At 44.5% G+C, this 16,976-nt stretch overlaps 7 protein-coding genes across 7 annotated transcripts; 2 read left to right on the top strand and 5 right to left on the bottom strand.

Annotated features, from left to right (window-relative positions):
• Positions 1-1,697: 1,697 nt before the first annotated feature.
• V865_005372 (40S ribosomal protein S4-A) lies at positions 1,698-3,022 on the bottom strand (the record flags this gene model as incomplete). Its single annotated transcript, XM_066229145.1, has 5 exons — positions 1,698-1,827; positions 1,899-2,298; positions 2,447-2,627; positions 2,701-2,778; positions 2,960-3,022. The coding sequence occupies 5 exons, from the start codon at positions 3,020-3,022 to the stop codon at positions 1,698-1,700; spliced, it is 852 nt and encodes a 283-aa protein (XP_066085242.1).
• Positions 3,023-3,362: 340 nt separating this feature from the next.
• V865_005371 (uncharacterized protein) lies at positions 3,363-5,453 on the bottom strand (the record flags this gene model as incomplete). Its single annotated transcript, XM_066229144.1, has 13 exons — positions 3,363-3,437; positions 3,506-3,549; positions 3,610-3,700; positions 3,802-3,822; positions 3,905-3,920; positions 3,983-4,156; positions 4,294-4,391; positions 4,484-4,579; positions 4,671-4,687; positions 4,833-4,888; positions 5,014-5,090; positions 5,206-5,289; positions 5,394-5,453. The coding sequence occupies 13 exons, from the start codon at positions 5,451-5,453 to the stop codon at positions 3,363-3,365; spliced, it is 909 nt and encodes a 302-aa protein (XP_066085241.1).
• Positions 5,454-5,825: 372 nt separating this feature from the next.
• V865_005370 (uncharacterized protein) lies at positions 5,826-7,123 on the top strand (the record flags this gene model as incomplete). Its single annotated transcript, XM_066229143.1, has 8 exons — positions 5,826-5,888; positions 5,959-6,025; positions 6,096-6,146; positions 6,228-6,529; positions 6,617-6,646; positions 6,714-6,776; positions 6,839-6,908; positions 7,017-7,123. The coding sequence occupies 8 exons, from the start codon at positions 5,826-5,828 to the stop codon at positions 7,121-7,123; spliced, it is 753 nt and encodes a 250-aa protein (XP_066085240.1).
• Positions 7,124-7,714: 591 nt separating this feature from the next.
• Positions 7,715-9,671, bottom strand: V865_005369 (mannose-1-phosphate guanyltransferase; the record flags this gene model as incomplete). The annotated part of the gene is made up of 9 exons (XM_066229142.1): positions 7,715-7,810; positions 7,891-7,983; positions 8,070-8,246; positions 8,335-8,438; positions 8,515-8,635; positions 8,803-9,001; positions 9,141-9,243; positions 9,334-9,463; positions 9,546-9,671. 9 exons carry the CDS (start codon positions 9,669-9,671, stop codon positions 7,715-7,717), a joined length of 1,149 nt encoding a protein of 382 aa, XP_066085239.1.
• An 895-nt stretch (positions 9,672-10,566) lies between these two features.
• On the top strand, positions 10,567-11,495 carry V865_005368 (uncharacterized protein; the record flags this gene model as incomplete). The annotated part of the gene is made up of 3 exons (XM_066229141.1): positions 10,567-10,761; positions 10,975-11,111; positions 11,225-11,495. The coding sequence occupies 3 exons, from the start codon at positions 10,567-10,569 to the stop codon at positions 11,493-11,495; spliced, it is 603 nt and encodes a 200-aa protein (XP_066085238.1).
• Positions 11,496-11,888: 393 nt separating this feature from the next.
• On the bottom strand, positions 11,889-14,271 carry V865_005367 (uncharacterized protein; the record flags this gene model as incomplete). The annotated part of the gene is made up of 10 exons (XM_066229140.1): positions 11,889-11,947; positions 12,023-12,341; positions 12,413-12,532; positions 12,597-12,738; positions 12,800-12,870; positions 12,936-13,017; positions 13,085-13,107; positions 13,173-13,432; positions 13,598-14,058; positions 14,144-14,271. The coding sequence occupies 10 exons, from the start codon at positions 14,269-14,271 to the stop codon at positions 11,889-11,891; spliced, it is 1,665 nt and encodes a 554-aa protein (XP_066085237.1).
• Positions 14,272-14,855: 584 nt separating this feature from the next.
• V865_005366 (uncharacterized protein) lies at positions 14,856-16,277 on the bottom strand (the record flags this gene model as incomplete). The annotated part of the gene is made up of 2 exons (XM_066229139.1): positions 14,856-15,875; positions 15,984-16,277. 2 exons carry the CDS (start codon positions 16,275-16,277, stop codon positions 14,856-14,858), a joined length of 1,314 nt encoding a protein of 437 aa, XP_066085236.1.
• Positions 16,278-16,976: the final 699 nt, after the last annotated feature.

Below are 16,976 nucleotides of genomic sequence, written 5' to 3'. Positions count from 1 at the left end.
ATACTACGTACTGTACATCTTCCCCACACTAATCCCTAAATTTTGTAAGGGTTTTAACATTGATACGTAGATTTGACTTTCGTCAACGACGTCCCAGGGAGATAGAGGTGGCCCGTACCACTCGCGCATCAGAGTTCAAACTCCCTACAGTACAATAGAGGGTTATTAAGGTCCGTGAGCCACCCAGTAGCGAAATAAGAGACCTCTACTCATTACTCATTACATGCCACCAGACGTTGATATCCTCAAGTGAAGGGCTACAAAGTGAGATGTATGTTTCAAGCTTATTCGACAATGGGCCAATATCTTTACAGTTCCATGACTACATCTTCGAATCTGTCTGCCACTTTCTCCCAATCTTCTTTCGTTTTCGGTCGACCCTCAACCGCTCCCAAGCTCCTGATTAGCGACAATTTGTATTGACCAGGCATGGTTGAGAATGTTTGGTAGTCTATGGAAGTTATGTCCATCACGTCACCGCCTTCTATACCTTCAAAGACCCTTCGACAAGGAGTCCACCGTTTCCCCTAGTTGGCAGTCAACAGAGTACAGTATAGTCACTTGCGGACTCACCCATGACTGCTGCTCTGAATAACCCTACTTTATGTCCGCTCTAGTGACAGCTCACATTAAGCTCACATCATCCATCTTAATCCCACAGAGAAAGTACTGAACCACATCGATATTCGGTGTCAGGTTGAGGCTGACCTATTTCTGTAAAGTGTCACTGAGTAGATCGATAGCCATAAAGGCTTCGTACTTGATCAAGAACTTCTGCTCATCCACATATATATCCAAACCGTCCGCCACCTCGGGAGGGGACAATCATTCTTTGTATGAGATCTATGAATATGGATACGTTTCGGGAATGTTCAACCTCATCATCGCATAAATTGATTTCATAGAGTCCCACCTCAATTTCCGTTTTGTCTGTATTCTTATTCTGGCTTTGGCTTGAAAGAGTACTTGGATACGCCTCTGAAAAGGTCGTTATCATATCATTGAATATCGAATTGCAAGGAATGAGCCAAGTGACAGTCAGACAGAGTCCAGTATAGTATGAGAGACGAAACCATCTGTCAACACCGTCTTTTGTTTTTGCTCACCTCTGAGATGCCAGAAGATCACCATGGACCTAAAATTGCCTACCATCACTTAAAATAAACACATAATCCCCATTCTCGATATTCAACCCTCTTTCGCCATCTAGGATTTAGGATCTCCCGTTTGTTCATACGTCGGTAAACTTCACCCTTCCGTAAGCCCAAACAACAGTGAGTGCACGGCATTTTCCCTGAGATTGGCATTTTCTGTACAGACCAAAGATATATCAAATGTCAATGAGATTTAGGCATTACCAGTGTATTCATATCAGTATCGAACAAGGTAGAGCAGATAGCGGTAGCGATAGGAGACGCAAAAGATAGTGTCGCAAAGCAGACTTCGTAGACTAGATCATTTAGGTTGGGTCGTGAAAGGTATTACGAAGTTCGCTGTATGCACTTCAGGTGTCCTAAGCAAAACGTGCTTACTGATATGTACTATGCAATCTGTAATCTCAGTCTCAACGTAAGCCTGTCAAGATGTCATGAAAGAAGGTTGCATGTCCAAAAGTACAAGCATATATACCACTATCCCTTTCATCCCGGGATCTAAACCTAGACCAACGACCAAACTCAATTGCTTTTGTTTTATATTTAAGCATCTTGAGCTCGTTGTCTTCTTCTTTGATCTCTCTCCTCGGCGATGGAAAGCTTAACACCCTTACCCTTAGGTAAGGATACTTGAGCCTTGGCACCTTCACCGATAACGAAAATGTTAGAGAGTCTATATAGTAGTACACAATGATTCATCAGCTTGAGGTCAGACGATGTGAGGATAAGGGATATGAAACTCACCTGGTAGCGAAAGTTCGGTCCAAAACATCCTTAACGTGAACGATATCGAAACCACCCAAATGTCTCTCCTTGTGTACGATAACACCTGATCGACCCATGTTTCGTCCACCGGTAACCATAACCACATTTCCAGGCTCGAACTTGATGTGGTCAACGATCTTGTTTTGCACAAAGTCGAACTTGACGGTATCGTTGACTTTGATAGCGGGGTCAGGGTATCGGATGGTTCGTCCATCGTGGGAAACAAGGTAAGGTACACCTTTAGCACCGAGTTGGTGCTTCTTTACTTTCAAAAGCTTGAAAGTGGCTTCCTCAGGAGTGATTCGGTGGATGGTGAATCGACCTTTGATGTCGTATAAGAGTCGGAAGTGTTCACCTGATTTCTCAATGGTGATGACATCTAATGATTACCAAAGCACAAGTCAGTTTCCAGTTTCCATCATACAACTCCGACTCATTGACAGCGTCTTCCCTCAAACTTCTCTCGCAGTTGATCATATCACTCGATAAAAGTAGGAATGGCATGATGAGAGAGAAACCAAACTCACCCATGAAACCAGCAGGGAAAGTCTCATCGGTTCTAACTTTACCGTCGACTTTGATGAGTCTTTGCTTGACGATAGCGGTGACCTCTCGTCCGGTCAAAGCGTACTTCAATCTGTTTCTAAGGAAGACGGTGAGAGGGAGGGATTCTCGGAGTTTGTGAGGACCGGGAGAAGGGCGAGGAGCCTAACCAGCCAACCAAACGAATATCAGATAAATGTTTTTTACCTTAAAATTCGTTATCGGCGAGATAACTCACGTAGGTCCCGCCCAACTTGTCGAGCATCCATGAGGATGGTGCTGCCAATCGTTTCAAATGCTTCTTAGGACCTCGACCCTAAGCAGCATCATACCAAGTCAGCAAACAGTCAAGACTATATCCTCGTCCACAACTCCAACTTGAGCTCCAGCAATAAAAGTCGAATAGTGATATATCCTCCTTCCCATGCCATCCTTGCTTCATCTGACGTATGTCCTCCTCGTTGTCGCCGTGATAGGTGTATGTCTATGTGACTTACCATTTTTAATGCTTGATGTCTAGAGTAAGAGACTAACAAGTATCGAAATTCAAGATGAACCATTAAAGGTTTTCGAGCACATAACCAACTCTTCCTCGTCTACAGAATCGCTCACGAGGCAGCTCACCGAAAAACAAAACACCGACACCACATCGGATATTTGCAGTTGTGGCACTACAACAAACCAGCCTTATAACCGATGTGTTGTCCATAAGTCCGATGCTTGCGATTCGTACTGTTTTCTTCTACTCTTCTTGCTGGCATATCCTCATGCATATACAGTAAGGTGTTAGTCCAACTTGTATCGACTACTGTGAGGTGCAGTCCACGATGTTTTGTTCTACAACTATCTATATGCATATTCAGCAGTACCTCATATACCCCTTTCCGGCATATCTCCATTCTAAGGTTCGATGTCATCCGTAGTATCGTAAAACTCCTTTGCAAATCTCTGTTGAACCTGTAAGCTGGATTCGGTCTGTACGTATATGCATCAGCAATAGTCAGGTGAAGGTTCGAAATAGATAGCACATTCAATCAACTCACTGCAGTGGGAGCAATACCTCTGACAGATAAGTATTTTCTTCCGGCTAAAATTAAGTGGCTAAGCATGTGTACCGCCAATCCAGCTTATGGGAGAAACTACTCACTGAGGAGATCACCATTGATTTCACCTGACAAGGAAGATGTCTTTGGACCGAACATCACACCACCTGCTTCTTGAAGTATACATATACCGGCCTATTAAGAGTCATATCAGCGTTGGTCCAGTCTTCGTGTCATCATGCCATTTTGCATCAGACCACTACGAGGTGTTAATGGAAGGGGTTCCATGTACTTACGCAAACATCCCAAGCCCAACACTATAATCATACCACATCATTTAACGAATCAGCTTACATCCGGAAGGTTTTTCGTTAATCACAGATGTTCGAGGACACTTACGCCAACTTCCCAGTACCTGCATTAGATTAACATCTCTAAGCCGGAAATCTAAGGACAGCTCAAAGGTGATGTACTTACAAATCTAAACCCCCACTAGCAACAGCCGCGATGTTCAAAGCAGCACTACCCATACTTCTGAGCGAATGACACATCTTACCACCAAGTTCAGGTGATCCAGCGAGTGTTTGAAAAGTTTTCACTTTAGATGGGAGTTGGGGAGCTGATCGAGCGGACCCATATTCCACTGCGATCCTGCGATGGACCAGTACAGTTAGCTAATCAACTAGGAGCGACAGTCTATTCCAAAAGGCTCAGAGTATCCCGACATAGGGACATTCTTCAAGGGTCAGAAGTTGATGGGTCGGAGTGCGAGTGATTATAGCACTTACAAAGCGTGACCAAGAGATTGTAGGGGTTTTAACTTTCCTGTAATTGGTAATTTGGTCTTACGGTTGAGATAAGCTCCTCTACCTTTAGCAGCGGAGTACTATAAGGTAAAACCAATTTCGTCAGTACACCTTGTCCAGATCGCACAAGCAATTTCCTGAGCTGTATGCGGGAAGTGGGAAAATTACTTACGAGTTGATCTAAGAAAGGGTTATATATGACTCCGACCACGGGTACACCTCCAACAGCAAGTCCGATGGAGGTGGCTACCATTGGGAAGCCATGGATCTGGTCATCTCACTAAATCAGCACCCATTGACCATTCTCATAGTTGAGCTTGTTCTTCAGTGGGAACACAGGATATAACCAAGAAGCTCACGAAATTGGTAGTTCCATCTATAGGACTTTAATTGGGATATGCAGCTCATATTAGCTACTTTTCATTGTCGACGTATTCGGTAACAATGACAATGGCTTACTCGACTGTATTATGAGATCAGCACAGCACACCCCGGTCAAGTCAGTGTGGGGTGGTACTCACCGATCCAAGTTGGCTCATCAGTGATTTTCTGCCCTTTAAACGTTTCTTCACCGATACTGTCAGAGCATGTCATGAGTCAACATCATGTCCAATTCACATGTAACTTCTCCCTCCGTCCTCGATCAAGGATTAGATTAGAGATATTCAGAGGGTACCGTAATTACTTATGGCTTCGACTCACAATTGATGATCCGGATAAGTCTCTTTGATCTTCTTGGTTATGAATTCCTCTACGGCTTTATCCACTTCAGTGACGAGCTATAGGAATGATTTCATGACGATGAAATCAGCCAAAAGGCAAAAGACATTTGACCCCTGTTCAGGCTCCAGGTGAAGGTCCTTGTGGAATACATTTCTTGCCTTGATCACTCACATCTACACTATTGACTTTCTCATCTTCATTCGCCGATTCAGATGCGAATCGTTTCTGTTGACCTGATCTGATGAGTTCACCTGCCTAAATAGACAAGAGGCTCATAAGCATCTCCATATAAGTGACTTGTAGCAGTGAGGAACTCGTGTATAAGTCTCATTCCACTTCTGAGACTGAGGCAAACTTACCTCCAGAGCAAGGTTGATAGTGAATTCCAAGATTGAGTCGAGATCAAGCTGGGCGGACATTGTCAGATATTATTCTCTCCAGATTCGGTACAAGTACTCGTGATGAGCTGTAGTATTGCGCTTGGATGAGAGGATGTCGTTATAACAATAACTTTGATATTAGCAAGGATGATACCCGTACCCGCTGGTGGATACTCGAGTATAGTCCGGGTGGATGACGATAAACATCGGACCGAGCGTCATCACTCAGCTTTGATTTCCAAAGGAGATAGTCGCGTGGTTCCACGTGTCACCTCGCTCTAATCTTTCGACCGAAAGCAAGCGAAGGATGTCATGGCTTATGAAGATGAGAGCCTGTTCCCTCTGTTCATCTGTATATCCAGCAAGATTAGTGTCACCGCGATCACCTCAAACCCCATACAAGCAATCAACATGGCACCTAAAGGAGGAAACGCAAAGAAAGAGTCCGGACGAGCCAAGAAGGCGGAGAATGAGGTGGGTCGATCGTCTATTGCTCATTCTGCCTTGAAATGGATGGTAGCTGATCAAGTTGAGTAATGCTTAGGAGAAGAAAGGGAGAGCTGTTGCAGCTGCTAAAGAAGCCAAGGAAGCTGAGGATTGGAAATCGGGAGGTGAGCTGTTCGCCTCATATTGATCTAGATACACAGCTGATATATCTGAATTGATGGTAATCTGGAATAGCTAAGAATAATTCGAAAGCTGATGCCGCAGCTAACAAAGCTGCCGAGGCAGGTGAGTGTTTACTTCTATGGAGCATATGTAGGGGCTCGTCATAAACTAACTCTCTTGCTGAATGTTTATCCTTTGGTTTAGCCCGTAAGAAAGCAGAGAAAGATGCTCTCCTAGCCGCCGAAGAAGCTTCCCTCCCCACCAAAGCCAAATCGGCCCCCAAGGCTTCAGGCTCAAAGGCCAAGAAGAATAACGATGTACTAGTAAAGACTGGAAGTGGAGTAGCGGGGTACGGTCTGAACGATCCAATGGGTCATCGAAGGGCCAAGAATGAATTTGGCGAATTGGAAGAAGTACCTGAACTCAGTGCGCAAGGTTTGGAGGAGATGTTGGAAGCTATGGAGCTGGTCAATCAGAAGACTGATAAAGCTGCTTTGGGATCTAAGGTCAGTTATAAAACCGTATAGGATTAGGGATTACATTTTGATCGTGATTGATCTTCATGACTAACCGACTGATGAAATGTCACTTAGGCCGCTATCTCGATTGATGCTCATCCAGAGGTAAGTGAAAGCTTCTCTGTCGAAAGGAATGATCACCATGCTGATCAATCTCTTGCTATGATCGCAGAGACGTTTCAAAGCTGCTTTCGAGGCGTACTATGAACGTGAATTACCGATACTGAAAGAGGAGGTGAGTACTAATCATCATCTACCGGAAGTCTCAAGCTGATATTCTTCATGGCGACTGAACAGCACAAAGGACTACGTCTCAATCAAATGCGTGATATCCTATTCAAACAATTCCAAAAATCACCTGAGAATCGTGAGTGAAGTACAACAATTAGTGCAAATCACATATACCTCTATATGATTCATCATACATTATCTACGGGTTTACTAATTATCGTTCTATCGCACTTTACCAAAATAGCTTTCAACCAAGCGAAGATAGCTTACAACGCCACTAAAGATGAGAAAGTCGAAGCTTTACAGAATATCATCAAGACCAAAGAAAATAAATATACCGTTCAGCATTAGCCAATATCACTTGACCGGTTGGGTTGAAAACAGATAATAGGTATCATAGAAGCATGTCCAAGTGAATTGCCTTTTTTTAACTTGAAGGATGATGGTTGATATAACGCTTATTGTCCATATCAACGTACATACATAACTCTTGATAGATGTGCTCCACATGAATGATTTCTTATGATGGTCACTCTGATGATTGTTCTGCTTTCATGTAAATCCACATTCTCATGTGTTCTATTCAATTGGCTTCTCGCTGCAATTCTCTTACAATGGATATCAATGACTCTATCGATATGTTGCATGGACCAGTATAACCAAACCCCCTCTAAGTATCAATATCAAATCAAGATCGATGTGATTGTATTGTAATGTATGTCGAATGATATATGGCAAATCGACCTTTATAATTCCCCTCTTCCTCCACAATAATTAGAAGAAGAAAAGAAAGAAGCCAGCTCTACCATTTTTTAGTAAAGAAAAAACGAAATATACAGTAGGATATGTTGGGTAAGAAAGGTATTTGGGATGATGAGGGGAATATCAAGGTGGTTGGGAAATGTATACTCCGATTTTGGTTCTGAATGTCAACACATAAAGTCAGTCGAGTGCTCTGGATAAGTCTCGATCGATGAGGAAGTTGAAACTGTGAAACTTACACATGACAATACGAGGTTCTGTGATTGATGATGAGATCTACACATGATAAATGGGATAAGTCAGCTCATATCCGGATTGCTGGATTAGGTCTAGCTGAGATAGATTTAACCACTTACACTCTTGTGGGGTAAGACTGAAGCACCATTAACGTAAAGTTCATCTTTGATAGTAACGTCATCACCAAGCACAGTGATGTTTTCGACTCGGGTCTATCATACCGAACAGAACAGTATCAGCGAACACAATCCAAAGCGGTGTATTCCTTGCCAAAAACCGCATAAGAGCTTCCACTCACCCATCGTCCTACATTAGAGTTCCAACCGATAATGGAGTTTGCGATCCAAGCGTGATCCCTCACGGTAGCGTTTGAGAGGATGACACATCGTTGTAATCTCACCCCTCGACCGATCTTGGCATCTGGACCAATCACGACATTGGGTCCAATAACAGCAGTAGGATCAATTTCGGCGGACTATGTGATAAAGTAAATCAGCTTTGTTACCTCGTGTTCGTCATACAAGACTCTCCAACACAGCTGGGCTACGAGTTATATCACTCACAGGATCTACCAAGACGTTACCTCCGTATACCCATTTGTTTTGCTTGGGGTCGGTGAGCAGAGGTGAATGAGTGGAAGTGAGGTGTGAAAGGTAAAGACATGTTCCTGTCAAACGAACCGAAGCGGTATCAGTAAAACCGTTGTATCTTTTGATTGGTAGGTCATGAAACGTCCAACTCACCAGACAAGTAATCTTTTGGTTGACCGACATCCATCCAGAAACCGGGAAGGTCGAAGGAATGCAATTGCTGATCGGCAGCGATAGCAGGGAAGACCTCTTTTTCGATAGATGTGGGTTGGAGCTGTGAATGAAATATACGGGTCAGCCTCAGATCTTCAGCTTCATACGTATCAATTTGACACGTAAAGATCACGGGGAAAGAGAAGAAAAGTAAATAAGGTGACAGGTTGACTTGAGTCTGATAGCGATTATATACTGCATTGGACCAAAGGAGAAACAACCACTCACTTGAATTCTATCCAAAACACTTGGGTTGAAGATATAGATACCGGCGTTAATTCTGTTTCCAACGAATTCGACTGGTTTCTCAACGAATCGGTCGATGACAGTTGATCCAGGTTTGGTGACTACCACACCGTACGCTGACGGCTCGGCAACTTTGGTGACCATGATTGAACCTTCACATTTATGGGCGATGTGGAAGTCTCTGTGGTGGGGAAGCGGAGTAGTCAATAGGCGTTCTCAACGTGAACATAACAGGTGTTCAGTGACATTAATTAATGAAGAGGGAAGGTACATTTGTGTTGTCACGAAGTGAAGCTTTCCAGAATGTGTGGGTGACTCACCTGAAGGCCTCGAATGGGTAGATGCAAGTAACATCCGAGTTCAAGACGAAGAAAGGTGAATCATCTTTACCGAGAATCTCTCTAGCGAGAGCAAGAGGACCAGCTGAACGTGAAGAGCACGATGATCAGCATTCCGTCATGTCAGGAGTGATAAATAGCAGGAGCAGCTTTTGGATTTAACAGTAACACTCACCAGTACCTAAAGGTTCAGTTTCAACTGAGAAATGAATATTGATACCGAATTCTTCTTCAGTCTTCTTGAGTACTGAGACCATCACTTCGGGTCGATAGTTGACTGCGAGTACGATATCTTTCACGCCGGCCTGGTATAAAGGAGTAGTAAGATTCATACATCAATCAGTCTCTTGTCTCATCCAAAGTATGACAGAGGAAAGCTCGACATACCTTGACAAGAGCTTCGATTTGATGTAAACTATCAACCCAGCACCCATACGCGTCAGTCATCCCTTCTCCATCGCGACAAGTTGGACCCAAGGAATGTTCAAAGTAGCTTACATCATAGCCTGACATTACAACGCGTAACAATGTCAGCTATATATCTACATCAAGGCAGGATGGTGAATAGAGTAGAAGCTCACCTTGTTACAGAACTCTACAAGGGGTTTAGGCCATGATAACTATGTTCGAGTAACAATCACATCAGCTTTCCAGTCCTCTCTGCAGAGAGTATGATTTGCGCGTCGAAAGGTTCATTCTACGCGTCCCCCTTCCATCACACAGGTGCTAACTAGCCAGCTTGGTGGATAGGAAAGAGAACAACCTACAGTCAAAGGTCTGAGTCTGGTACCGAAACCACCAACGAGAATCAGAGCGTATAGGCCGAAAGAGACCAGAGTTAGCCTGAGCTGCTCATTGAGAGACGAGACACAATACTCATCTTCATTTTGTGCTGTGTAGTGAGGGGAGCGGGTGAAAAGGAGTGTAAGAGTGTAGGTATGTGAGCTGTGAAAACGATAGACTGGGTATGGTGGGTGAGTTGTAAAGTTATTGATCCAAGCGTATGGAGGATGGTCTGGAATGTTGTCTCCTGTGGTAGAGTGGTAGAGTGGTAGTACCTCGAACCGAGTAGCAACAGGCAGCACTGTCAGTTAGTTGACACGTTGATTAAACTCGTGCGGTTTTGCATTTACGGATGTGGCATTTATTTCAGGGTTTCAAAAGGGTATATATATCGGGCAGAGTAGCAGGAACAAACCTCGTTAGATCAGGGTCAACCTGCGGAAGGAAAATAGCAGAAATACCACGTGTTGACCATGCGACGGGAGGCGCAAAGAAGATTTTTTGCGAGATTTCTGTCCTCCTGATTCTCGACACTCAAAGAACTGCTTATTGATTGATAGGTGTTCATTCAATCAAATAGATATCTCATACCCGTCGATAGCATCCACTACCATCCACAAGCACCATGCGTATCGAGAAGTGCTATTTCTGCTCTGCCAACGTCTACCCAGGACATGGTACGATGTTCGTCCGTAACGATGCGAAATGCTTCAGGTTCTGCTCGTCGAAATGTCACAAGAACTTCAAGATGAAGAGAAACCCTAGAAAAGTCAGGTGGACAAAGGCTTTCAGGAGAGCGAATGGGAAAGAGATGGTCGTGGTGAGTGATGGTCTCTATTTAATCATGAGAGAGGTGTGGAGGGGGTTGGCCATTCAGGAGAGACGTGTTGGAGTGGAATCTGGCATTCAGTCCGTTCAATGATACAGTTCGAGGATGACGAGATCCATCATCGTCCTTTCCTCTGATTGCGTCTCTTCCAAATACGAGCTATAGACCGTAACCCATCAATGCTAACTCATTCACCTCTACCAGGACTCTACATTCGAATTCGAAAAACGACGAAACGTCCCTGTCCGATATGACCGAGAATTGGTGGCTACCACGTTGAAAGCTATGGAGAGGGTAGCAGAGATCAAAGCCAAGAGGGAGAAGGCATTCTGGAAGAATAGGTATGTGTCATTGTGTCTCGCTATTCAATCTATCCATCTATCAAGAACATGATTCATCGCACAACTAGTATTATCAAACAAGAATGTTCCACTAATGCCTTGTCTCCTAACAGGATGTCAGGTAACGCAGCCAAGAATGCCAGAGACGCCGCTCTCAACATCGAGAAGCACATCGAACTCGTCCAACCTCGTTCGGGTACCACCGCTGCGGCCGTACCGAATCTCGAAGAGAAAGAGAAGATCAGAGAAAAGATCAAGGTCCGTGCGGCAGGAAGGAAAGCAATGGCATTACAGCAACTTGAAGGTAAAAACAAGAGTAAGACGAAGAAGGAAAGTAGGTTGATCCCTTCTGGTGGGGCTAGTATGGGTATGAACGTGGATTAGAAAGGCTTTATATAGGTCATACTTCGGTGGGATCTGTTTCAATGGTAATTGGTTTGTTGTACTATATTATTCTTTATTCACGCTACTTAGGTTCTCTTTTACTTATCATCAAGTAGAAGATCATGTTATGATACATCTTTATGCTCAATCTGTTTTGGTCTAGATTATCAGTCAGATCTCTTTCACCATGTATCGGACAGATTAGCCTACATATCTCTTTCACTGCACAGAGAACTATCACTCGCGTAGAGAACAGTGCAGGAATGTACATTGGAAAAGAAAGTCATTTATTCATATGTTACAAATCTATTACCACTTCTACAAGTAATACACCTTTACATCTGTCACTCTCCAGCCTGGTCACATTTCCCATGATCTCGATCACACTCGCACTTAAGAAAACGTATCATTAGGTCCACCAGGGTTCCCACCGCTTCTCCTCTTACTTTCATCTGATTCCAGCAAGAATCATCAACGGTCATCAGCATTTATCGCTTGTCGTTCGGGTCCCATCTCAAATAACTCACAAGCTTTATAAGCAGCATTCAGAGTCTCCTCTTTCTCCTTATCCGCCGCCGCCGTGTTGCTAGTGGTAGCAGCTGCGGGTTTCTCTTGCGTCTGGGTTGTAGGTCTGGGCGGTACAGCAGGAGCGGGAGCGGGTGCAGGCGTAGGCGTAGATGCGGATGCGGATGCGGCACCATTGACTGGCCTGGGAGGTACAGGAGGTTTACCACTTGCACTGGCACTTGCATTAGCCGCATCGCGTTGTTTCGATGCGGGAGTTTCAACTTTTACGAACTCTTCTGCTGCAGGAGATTCCCCATCTTTACGAATCGCGAGGTATGCCTAAGACGTTGGTACAAAAGTAAGATCATCAGCCCGACTCAATGATCGATACGAAGGAATGATCAACTCACATCAGCCATCAATCCCAAGGCATACGCTCTCATATGTAACTTCTCTTTAGGTATCGAAGGTTCAGTCAATACCTTCTCGCAGGTCTCTCTGACTACACTCTCGACTTCTAACTTGGCACCCTGTTCGTCGACCCGAGTACACATCAGCTACTCTCCCCGCAATCTCAGATGCAACGGCACATACCTTCCATAATGTCCTAATACCTTGTTCAGCAGCTTGTTCTTCCAACTTTCTCAGTTCCTCAGGTGCCATACCGCTCTGTTCGGCTTGTTGTAATTTATCGAAGACCGCCTTGAGTTCTAACGCAGATCGGACCGTTGCGACGCTACGTAGGTGTATCACATTTGTCAGTTCACGATAGGTCGCATGCAAGATGTCATACTCACGTATCACCCATCACGTTGAAGGTATTCTTGGCACCATGGAACCATCCGAGAGGAGCGAATTGGGATGACGCCTACAAAAAATGAAAGTTCACATATCAGCTGTCTACTTGTGAGCCAGAAGTTGCAGCTGACTGACCATATGTTGAGCGGATTTGGCTTGATATGCTCTTCCAATAGCGTTTAACAGCTCAGTCCCATAGCTTTCCTCTTTGAGATCTCTGTTGTAGCAAATTTAGATTAGCCATATTTCCCTAAGGCCATACCATGATGTGCAGAATGACTTACTCAGCTTCAAGACGACAGATTTCCTAAAAGCGCATCATCAGCTATCTTTGCTCACCCGAGCCAAATGGGCTAGCTGTGATTGACCTACCTTGAAACTGGCTCCTACCAACTTATCTTCCGTCCCTTTAGCAGCTTCCGTATAGATATTCAACTTGTTCACTAAATTCTTCGCCAATTTTTCAACTCTTTCTCTTCTCACTCGAGCTTTTTCTTCTGCTACAGCTCGATCTCTGAGCATCTTCCTCTGCATCGCATCAGGGGTCATCATGGGTTTACCCGTAGGTCCGATCATGTAATCGCCAGCTTCAGCTTCGTGTTGCTGTTGGAAAGCATCTTTCATATCCTTGCCTGATAGAGGGGAAGGGGAAGGGTGTTTTGGTCAGATCATATTGTAAATTAGCAAAGCCAAATCAATCAAACGATATAATCCGACAAAGGACAGTAACCTTCCACCATTTCGAATAGAAAATCGCGACCGTTCCTCAGATTCATCAATGATGTGATCACACTCACCGATACTGATTTGTCCGATTAGATCCTCAAACCTATCACCTCCGAACATCTTTCCAAACACCTCTTCTGGATCTTGGAACCCTCCCGCGGGCTCAGCCACTCCTCCTCCATTTTTCTGACCAAACTCATTATACTTGTGTCGCAGTTCCGGGTCAGAGAGGACTTGATAAGCTATTGAAATCTGTTTGAACTTCTCTTCGGCGTCGGGGTCGTCTCGATTCTTATCTGGATGAAGTTTTATGGCCAGTCTTCTATAAGCCTTCTTAACTTCTTCGGTGGTACATTGACTATCCAATCCCAGTACTTCGTAATAAGCAAGATCGATGGGGTTCTTATCAGTTCCTATACCTCTTCGACCGGTATCTCGAGATGGGCCGTTGGTATTATTACTGTTTGATCCACCTGGACGAGATGCACCGGAGGTAGGCTTAGGCTGAGGGTGGGTGAAGAATTGTTTGCAGCTAAAGTATAAGTTATCAATCGACAGACCGTACTCAGCATCCCTCTACAATATGTTGGTGTCAGGTTTGTTTTCATAACACTCACGCTGCGCATCTCACTCTGAGGGTACCTATGAATGTAGGAGGTACCATGTACTCCTGTTGGGATCTACAACTTGGACAGTCGGCCGGGATGTACGTCCCCCTAGGACGGGAGTCGACTATGGTCGACATGCTGGACGGTTGGTCGTTGGTGGTTGGTGGTCGTTGGATCAGATGCGATTCGAATTAAACTTAAGGCAAAAGCGATATGAATATAAATATGAGTATGGGTACGGATGCGGATCTGGATATGCTATGAAGGTGACCAGATGATCTGCAGTGTATCTTACACTAATTGTAGGGCAAATGTCGAATGTATGAAAGATAACCATAAGAATGGATGGTCTGTCGATCAATGCTCAATCTTCAACTTTGCTGTGGTGGCGATGACGTCGAATCAACCAAAAGTTGAAACTACGGCGAGTGGCGGATCATTCAGAACCCACTTCTTGGCATCACTCATCGATCCACATGCATATCTCTTTTGAGATTTCAAACATAAATATGCATACTACACTATAGATCCCATCCTAGCCTGTCACATTGACATTTCCGTGATTCATAAGAAAGCAGAAACACGTATATAAAGGCTAAAAGTATTCAATCAAATGTCCCTTTTATAGATCAAACAGAAACAAAACCACAAACACAGACAAAATACTATTGATCCTCCTCATTTCCTTTTTTCATAAAGTCCTAAAGGCCATCATTACACCCTATACCCATCTAGATTTCTTTGGTGTACTACTTGTAGTCACATTTCCAGCACCTAGACCCATACCCTCCGCAGCTTTATGGTAAACATCATCGTCGTTGTCGCCATCACCATGGTATGAAGCATATGGATCTTCAGCGTACATCCCACTTTTAGCTCTTTGAGCTTGTAAATATGGATCTTCATGTGTACCAACATTATCATCGTATTGTCCCTGTTGCTGTTGGCGGTTGAAATCGAATTGACCATCGTTATTTGGTGAACCTAATGCTACGTCCCATTCACCCGACGTGGCTCGATTCGCATCCGGGGCATTCCCACTATCATAAGCTGGTAGTGTTTGTTCGGCACCAGGCGGAGCAAGATATTCCATCTCCATCCTTGCTTCAGCGGCTTTACGCTCGGCAGCCGCTAAAGCCAGTGGAGAAGGTTTCTTAGGTTGATGTCTATAGGCAGGATCGACCGATGCATTGGCGGCAGCAGAATCAGCGATATTCATCCTTGCTTGTGCTCTTTTCGATGATTTTTCGCTTTTACCAGAAGGTTGTGATTCTTCTTTAGTAGGTGAAGTAGGTGGTAAGTCCGGAACGGCAGAATTGGAATTTGAAAATGGATTAGAAGGATTGGTAGAATCGTTGGATTTCACTCGGGAATGTCCATACTGCTGTGGTTGCTGTGGTTGTTGTTGATGAATAATGGGTTGACCATATTGATCATACCCATAAGAAGCTTGTTGAGGTTCTAATCCAGGTTGGGTAACATATCCAAACGCACCTCCCACCTGAGATGATGGTGGTGGTACTTGCTGTTGTTGTCCTGAATATCCATATCCGCGTTCCTTGTATGGATCTTGGGTTGCAGCATGTTTAGGTAAAGTAGGTAAAGGAGGCACGAAACCTTTTTCATTGATGGGTGATTTTTGTCCACCAGAGGGAGGAGTTCGAGTAGCTGAAGAGACGGATGGTCGAGCAGATTGTTCGGCCCTCTTCCTCTTTCTTCGTTGACGGGCCTCCCAAGCTTCCTGTATAAATTGAAACATACCGATATGTCAGATACTTTCCTCTTTGATAAATAATCCTGAGATGGGAATGGACAATCCTCGTGTTGGCTTGGAAGGGTATTCACTCACCCTTCGTTCCCTCTTCACCTTCCTAGTCCACCACCACCAAATACCGAACCCTGCCAATGCCAGGGCCATACCACCAATCAACGCAGGGATGGCAATGGCAACTGGGAAACCTGATGATTTCTCTGATGTGGTCGAATCAGTAGTGGAATTATTCACCACTGAGACTGTGACGTATGTCTGTCGCTTGTCGAGTATCGGTAGAATGAGCGGAGGACTGGTAGGCCCAAGGAGGATGTCATTGGGGGAAGATAGGGAGACTGTAAGGGTGGGAAAAAGTGCAGTAGGGGGTGGCATCTTATTTGATGTGATTGCGTTGCAATGACTGAATGGGTGAATCACAAAGTCAGTATCGACTGCTCAAAGAGGGAAATCGAGTGTGATATGATGATCAACAGCCCATGTCGAAAAGGACATCGTTCCGCCAACTCATCGGTAGCTTCTGCAGCCATAAATTCCCGTCAAAGCACCACCTTTGATCAATGATTCTCTTCTACAGTCCCAGTCTCTCCGACGAAGCATAAAGGATGCTTGATCGATGACTGATCCCGCCGACCCTCTTTTCATCTTTGCGCCCATCATCGGATCTACCTCCCTTCGCCTCGCCTTGACGATCCCATTAAGAAGTTGATCACTCACGCGTCGTTTGTTATGTTTCAGGTCAGTTATACGGTCAAGACTCTAAGATAGGTACAGATGATGATGATCTTTGAAATTCGAAAGGTAGGTAGGTATGCAGGTGAGTGTTATAAGGTCCGGCTTATTTTTGATTTGGTTCGAAGAAGAGCGCTTTGATGGGGATGAAAGGTCCAGATAATATGATAGTTGATATGGGTCCGTGCGGTGGCTATGCTAACAAAGATGTCAAAGGTCTTGTCCGTCGAAGGTTGGTTAAACGAGTGAATGGCTTTCCGTGCTACGATGGATAGTCGCGTAGGTAGTAGAAGTAGTAAAAGAGCGATGGTGAAGTGCAATGACGAGATGAGAAGAATGATC

Source organism: Kwoniella europaea, chromosome 1, assembly GCF_036810445.1.
Source record: "Kwoniella europaea PYCC6329 chromosome 1, complete sequence".
NCBI lineage: Eukaryota > Fungi > Basidiomycota > Tremellomycetes > Tremellales > Cryptococcaceae > Kwoniella > Kwoniella europaea.
This window is presented reverse-complemented; position numbering and strand designations above follow the sequence as displayed.